Source organism: Orycteropus afer, unplaced genomic scaffold (assembly GCF_000298275.1).
Source record: "Orycteropus afer afer isolate SDZICR_OR568_19922 unplaced genomic scaffold, OryAfe1.0 scaffold00290, whole genome shotgun sequence".
In the NCBI taxonomy this organism is placed as follows: domain Eukaryota; kingdom Metazoa; phylum Chordata; class Mammalia; order Tubulidentata; family Orycteropodidae; genus Orycteropus; species Orycteropus afer.
In genome coordinates this window covers 3,132,141-3,139,739 of record NW_006921877.1, presented here as the reverse complement: position 1 = coordinate 3,139,739, position 7,599 = coordinate 3,132,141, and the positions used below count along the sequence as shown (strand labels likewise).

At 39.6% G+C, this 7,599-nt stretch overlaps 1 protein-coding gene across 1 annotated transcript in view; it reads left to right on the top strand.

The window, feature by feature from the left end:
- RPRD2 (regulation of nuclear pre-mRNA domain containing 2) overlaps nt 1-7,599 on the top strand; it is a 139,674-nt gene that overhangs the window by 122,218 nt on the left and 9,857 nt on the right. Inside the window, exon 8 of the mRNA XM_007950945.2 lies at nt 6,916-7,198. Within this exon, the coding sequence (XP_007949136.1) occupies nt 6,916-7,198 (283 nt within the window). The remainder of the gene's footprint in view (nt 1-6,915; nt 7,199-7,599) is intronic.

The following is a 7,599-nucleotide window of genomic DNA, read 5'->3' as shown; positions in this document are numbered from 1 at the left end:
TCCGAGGAGTGGCTGGTGGGTTTGAACTGCCAGCCTTCTGGTGAGCAGTCAAGTGCCTTAGGCACTATGCTACCAGAGCTCCTTGGCTTAACAGTACACAGAAATATTGTTCTTCGTTCTACTTTGGTAAGTAGCAACTGGGGTCTTAAATGCTTATCAGTGTCCATCTCAGATGCAACTATTGGTCTTTCCTTGTCCAGAGCAAAAAAGAATGAAGAAAATCAAAGACACATGGAAACATTTAGTCCAATGGTCTAGTGAGCCATTGGAACCTCAACCTACAGTGACCCTGAGACCAATAGTGGGGCCTGGCAACCACTACCAACCACTCAGAAAGGGATCAAAATTACAGATCCTGGATAGAGTAGCAGAAAAATACAGAACAAAACTAAAAAAAAAAAATCTTACTGGTCAGAAAGAGACTGGTGAAAACCTGGAGAGTGTGTCCTCTAGTCACCCTTCAAAAAAAACCAAACTTACTGCTATAGAGTCGATTTTGACTAATACTGATGTCCATTGGGTTTCCAAGGCAGTAAATCTTTACGGAAGTAGATTGCCCAGTCTTCTTTCCACAGAGTGGCTAGTGGGTTTGAACCACCAAGCTTCTGATTAGCAGTCAAATGCCTTAGGCACTATGCCACCAGAGCTCTTTCTAGTCATCCTTAGGGCTTAAAATTAAATTCGCTCCCATGGCTTAACTTTCAGCCAAACAGTAGACCAATTTAGGAGGTAAACAATTATATCAACAAGGTGCACTAAAAACAGTCAACCATGGGAGATTAGAAAGGCAGCATTCACACAGGGAGAAAGCTCAGAAGGCAGGAAGGCATAGGAAAGAAGGACATCAGGGAAAGGTAACCAGAGGGAGGATAGTGGTAAGAGAGATGTTACATTGATATCTACGTATATTGAAAACCATGAATTCACACTGATATCTCCGATTCCAATCTAGCACCACAGGTTTGTTCTACTTTTCTCCCTTTCCACATTTGTAATTGCTTTTGCTAATAGTACAAAACCTTGCTCATCTTAACTTCAGTACATTTACTTGTTTAGTTAGTCTCCTTTTATGTAACTAATCTTCCAGCCTTTCACCCCCTGTGTACTTCTTACCCTGTTTGGTCTCTGATGTTCCATGCATTGCCTCCTTCCAATGCAGACATTTTCCTCACCCCAGTATTTCTCTCTAGGTCTAACGACTTGCCCTATCAGTTCATAGTAATTTGGTTTTATCTTTTTGCTGCCTTCTAATTTCTTATCGAATGCTGGACATTATATGTGAAAGAATGTAGAGTCTCTGGATGATTTCAGAGTTCAGCAGCACTGGTGGTACAGTGGTTAAGTGATCAGCTGCTAATGGAAAAGTCAGCTGTTCAAATCCACCAGCTACTCTCTGGGAGAAAGATGTGGCAGTCTATTTCCATAAAGAGTTACAGCCATATAAACCCTGTGAGGGAAGTTCTGCTCTGTCTTAGGATTGCCGTGAGTCAAAATTGACTGAACAACAGTGAAGTTTGGTTGTTTTTTGTTTTTGTTTGTTTTAGAGAGAGTTCACCCTTTCCTTTCACTAGGGATAGAGTGAAAGCTGATTATATTAACTAAACTAGCTTGAGGAGTTGCAGTTTTGGCAAGCTTTTTTCTGTTTCTGATTTACCCTAGCTCCTAGGATTTTTCCATTGACAGCATTGGGGTAATCACTAAAGTCCTCCCCCATGAAGTTACTTGAACTCTAATCACTGTCTTTTTATACCATAAAACTCATTAACTTCCACTCCACTTTTCAGGAATTTTTTTTAAATGCATTTTACTGATATATAATTTATGTACAGTGAATTACACAAAACTAAAGTGACATAGGTCAGTGCTTTTTTTTTTTTTCCTCAATGTTCACTCCCCTCCCCTCCCACCCCTGGCAACCAACAAAGAAAGTTTCCCTCCATATATAAACCTTTCCTTGACCCTCCACACCAATGAACTAACACTATATTTGTCCTTCTGTGATTGACTTATTTCACTCAGCACAATGTCCCCCAAGTCCATCCACGCCGTGCAATGCTTTGCAGACTCCACATCACTCCTCAGTGCTGCACAGCACTCCATTGTGTGTCTGCACCACAGCTTGGTCATCCACTGCTCTGTCGATGGGCACGTAGGTTGCCTCCATCCTCTTGCCACTGCAGACAGTGCTGTGATGAACATGGGTGTGCATATATCTGTTCCTGTCCTGCCTCTCACTCTCTAGGATATATACAGTAATGGGTTGCTGGCTCAGATGGTATCTCCAGTTCCAACTTTCTAAGGAACAGCCATACTGCTTTCCACAGTGCTTGTATCACTTCACAGTCCCACCAGCAGTGTATGAGAGTCCCATTTTCTCCACAGCTCTGCCAGCATTCATTATTTTCTGTCTCATTGAATCTTGCCAGTAATGCTGGCGTGAGATAGTATCTCATTGTTATTTTGATTTGTATCTCTTTGACGGCAAGTGATCCTGAGCATCTCTTCATGTATTTGCTGGCTGCCTGAATATCCTCCCTGTTGAAGTGTCTATTCATGTCTTCTGCCCATTTTTTAATTGGATTGTTAATCCCTTTGCTGTTGAGGCATTGGAGTTTTCTATAAATCTTAAGAGATGAGTCCTTTGCCAGATACGTAATTATCAGCAAGTATAAATTTGTTGCTGTCACTTTGTTTTGTGCTTTTTTGTGGTGTTGATTTCTGTGTTCCATGTAATTTTCTGTGCTGAGCTCGTTTTGTTTATGAATCATGTTATCACTTCCTTCGTTGCTTTTGTTTTAGTATTTGCTAAATATTTGTGTTGGTCCTCTTTTTTATTTTGATGTGAAGGTTTATCATTTTTCTTTCATGTTATCCTGTGATTTATAGTTTTCCTCCCAAGTTGAGAACAGTCCATTCTATCTTGTAGTTGTCTTGGGTTCCCTACTATTTAGAAGTTCTGTAACTACACAGTTTTTTCCCTTTTTGGTTTGTAGTTGTCCTCTTTTTTCAATTGATGTCTCTGGTTCCCTGTTTACAATCTTGTAGGCTTATTTACTTTGAATGCTTCTATAACTGGATTGGTTTCCAGGTTGTGTCATCATGTGTATTGTTTATTGTGATGTCAGTTATTGTTTGCTGTTGTTGGTTCTCTGTCCAAAGGACTCCCTTTAGCATCTCTTGTAAGGTTAGACTGGTTTTAACAAATTCCCTTAATTTCTGCTTACCTGGAGATGTCCTAATTTCACCATCATATTTGAGGGACAGTTTTGCTGGGTATATCATTCATGGTTGGAAATTTTTTTCTTTCAAGGTTTTATATATACCATCTCATTGTCTTCTCACCTGTGTGGTTTCTGCCAAGAAATCTGAGCTTAATCTTATTGATTGCCCCTTGTAGGTAACTCATCGTTTTTCCCATGTTGCTTTCAGGATTCTTTCTTTGGCTTTGGCTTTGGTGAGTTTGATGATGATATGTCTTGATGATTTTCTTTTGGGGTCTTTCTACTTTGGGGTTTGTGGGACTTCTTGAATGGATATATTCTCATCTTTCATCATACCCAGACAGTTCTCTTCCAACAGATCTTCAACAGTTTTCTCTGTGGTTTTATTTGTTTCTTCCTGTTCTGGAATTCAACAGGATTTAAACCAGGTGATCAAGGTTAACATCAGCAATGATTAGTCATACTGACAGATAGTATGCACTCTTGGCATCATGTAAGGAGATTAGCATTTTACCTTTGTGGTTTTCCTTTCAAATACTCATTACCTAAATCTAATAATAAGAAAGACATTAGACACATCTCAACTGAAGGCTATCCTACAAAATACGTGACCATTATTCTTCACAATTGTCAAGGTCATCAAAAGCAAGGAAAGTCTGAGAAACTCTCACAAATAAGAGGAGCCTAAGAAGACACACGTAATAAGTAAAATCTTACTGAAGATAATTCAAAAACGGTTGCAGCAGTATATTGACAGAGAACTTCCAGAAATGCAAGCTGGATTGAGAAGGGGATGTGGAGTGAGGGATATCATAGCTGATGTTAGATGGATCTTGGCTTAAAGCAAAGAATATCAGAAAGGTGTTTACTTGTGTTTTATTGACTATGCAAAGACATTCGATGGTGTGAATCATAACAAACTGTGGATAACATTGAGAAGAATGGGAATTTCAGAACACTTAAGTGTACTCATGAGGAACCTGTACATAGGCCAGGAGGCTGTCATTCGAACAGAAGCACTACATGGTTTAAAATCAGGAAGGGAGTGCATCAGGGTTGTATCCTTTCACTATACTTATTCAATCTGTATGCTGAGCAAATAATCCGAGAAGCTGGACTATATGAAGAAGAATGTGACATCAGGATTGACGGAAGGCTCATTAACAACCTGAGATAAACAGATAACACGACTTTGCTTGCTAAAAGTGAGGGTGACTTGGAGCACTTACTGATGAAGATTAAAGACTACACTCTGCAGTATGGATTACACCTCAATATAGAGAAAACAAAAGTCCTCACAACTGGACCAATAAGCAGCATCATGATAGATGAAGAAAAGATTAATGTTGTCAAAGACTTAATATCACTTGGTTCTGTAATCGATGTCAATGGATGCAGCAGTCAAGACATCGGACAGCATATTGCATTGGGCAGATCTGTTGCAAAAGACCTCTTTCAAGGTCTTGCTGAAGAGCCAAGATATCTCCTTGAAGACTAAGATACACCTAACCCAAACCATGGTATTCTCAGTTGCTTCACATGAGTCTGAGAGCTAGACAGTGAATAAGGAAGACCAGAGAAGAGTTGATGCTTTTGAATTGTGGTGTTGGTGAAGAATGCTGAAAGTACCATGGACTGCTGAAAGAACTAATGAGTCTGTCCTGAAGAAGTACAGCTGGAATGCTCCTTGGAAGCGAGAATGGCTAGACTTCATCTCACCTGCTTTAGTCATGTTGTCAGAAGGGACCATTCTCTGGAGAAGGATGTCATGCTTGATAAAGTGGAGGGTCAATGAAAGAGGGGAAGGCCCTTAACAAGATGGATTGACACAGTGGCTGCAGCGATGGGCTCAGGTATAGTAGGGGTTGTGAAGCTGGAACAGGACTGGGCAGTGTTTTGTTCTGTTGTACATAGGATTGCTATGAGTTGGGGATGACTCAATGGCACATACCAAAAATGACGACAAGATAGGAGAAGTTCTGCTTGCACAATGGTTAAAGCATTCAGCTTGCTAACCAAAAGGTCAGTGGTTCGAACCTACCAGGGTGGCAGTTCAAATCCATTAGCTTCTCCATGGCAGACAGATGACACAGTCTGCTTTCATAAAGACTTACAGCTTTAGAAACCTTTTAGGGCAGTTGTGTGGTCTTACAGTGTTGCTGTGCATTGGAATCAATTCAATGGCAGTGGGTTTAAGGAGGCAGGACTACTAAATGTAATGTGATACCCTGAATAGAATCCTGGAATAGAAAAGGGACATTAGATGGAAACTGAGGAAATCTGTATAAAGTATGGGCTATAGTTAGTAAAAATGTATCAGTTACGGTTCATTAATCCAAACAAATGTACTGTACTAATGTAAGATATTATAAAGGGAAACTTGGGTGTGAGATACATGGGAATTCTCTGTACTATCTTTACAATAATTCTGTAAATCTAAAACTGTTGTAAAATAAAAAGTTTATTTAAAAATTAGTAGAATTTGACCTCTCAGGCTATACTTTGCTGTTTTGTCCCCCTGTTGCTCTCTGTCATAAATCCATGTTTTGTTTTCTTTGTAGCACTTACCATTATTTGTAATCTCATTTATTTGTAGATACTGTTTTTGTGTTCTTACTGTTGTATCCCCAGACCTTACACATTTAGCCAGCACATTTGGTCTTAATAAATACAGGTTGGTTGAGTGGAAATAAAGGTTAAATCACAGATAATGTCTAAATTTCTTATTTAGACAACTACATGGTAATACTTAAAACCAAAAAAAAACAAACACAAACTCTTTGCCATTGAGTCAGTTCCAACTCTTATGACCCTATAAAACCAGCAAAACCAAACCCACTTCCATCGAGTTGATTCTAACTCATAGTAGTGACCCCCATTGGTTTTCCAAGGCTGTAAATTTTTATGGAAGTAAATTGCCTCATCTTCCTCCCATGGAGCAGGAGCTGCTGGTGGGTTTGAACCACTGACCTGGTTAGCCAAATACTGCATACACCATGCCACCACAAATCCTTTAGCAACCCTGTAGGGCAGAGTAAAAGTACCCCATAGGGTTTCCAAAGCTATAATCTTTATGGGGAGCAGAGCACCAGGTCTTTTCTCCTACAGAACCACTGGTGGGTTCAAACTGATAACATTTCAGTTAGCAGCTGAGTGCTTAACGACTACACCAGCAGAGCTCCTTAGAAGAGAGGCTAGAACATACTAAGTGCTTAATTAATGAATCTTTCTTAACTGGCTTCAGACCACATTTTGAGGACTGCTATTGTAGAGGTTATGTTAGATTTACATGTTAGTGAGACATACAGTATTTAGATAACCTCTTAATTTCTCACTTGAGCAGTTGTATGGCATAGATGGTAATATTCACATGTTGTTGTTATGTGCTGTCGAGTTGGACCCGACTCTTAGCGACCCCTCCTTGGGTTTCCGAGGCAGTATCACTACAGAAGTAGGTTGCCCCATCTTCCTTCCGAGGAGTGGCTGGTGGGTTTGAACCGCCAGCCTCCTGGTTAGCAGTCAAGTGCCTTAGCCACTATGCTACGAGAGCTTCCGCAGTATTCACATAGGGAATAATATTTTCTTGTTCTTTACCAGTGATGGATTTAATAATAATGAAGAGATCAGAATGAGTCAAAATGGAAGCTTCTTATTTCTTTCCCCAGAGGAGTAACCTCCTCTTCTTCTTTTTCAGGCATATAAAACCTTTGCTAATCGAGTGAATAATTTAAAGAAGAAGCTGGATCAATTAAAGTCAACCCTTCCTGATCCTGAAGAATCACCAGTCCCTTCCCCAAGCATGGATGCTCCATCCCCAACTGGTTCTGAATCCCCTTTTCAAGGAATGGGAGGTGAGGAATCTCAGTCACCAGCCGTGGAGAGTGAAAAATCTGTCACACCTGAGCCTGCGACAGATAATCGTGATGTGGAAGACATGGAACTCTCAGATGTGGAAGATGATGGGTCAAAAATCATTGGTATGTCCTTATATAATTAATATACAATTTATTTCTTGTTTTGTTTTCCCACCAGTAGACCAACCATAGGTAGCTATTAAAAAGATAGTTCAGTCTTTGTAAGAGTTTAGAACACCAAGGTAACATTATTGTGACTCAGATTTGGTATGCCACATAGATTGAGAGTCATTGCTATCCAATGAAATCTATGCTATCCGATATAGTAGTCATTAGTACTGTTTTATATAACAGACATGAACATTTGACAGTAGCTTACCCAACTTGAAATGTGCTGTAAATATAAAGTACACAATGGATTCTAAAGACTTACTAAGCTCCCTCCACCCCAAAAAATACTGTAAAATAGCTCATTAATAATTTTTATATTGATCACATATTGAAACAAAAATATGAAGGATATA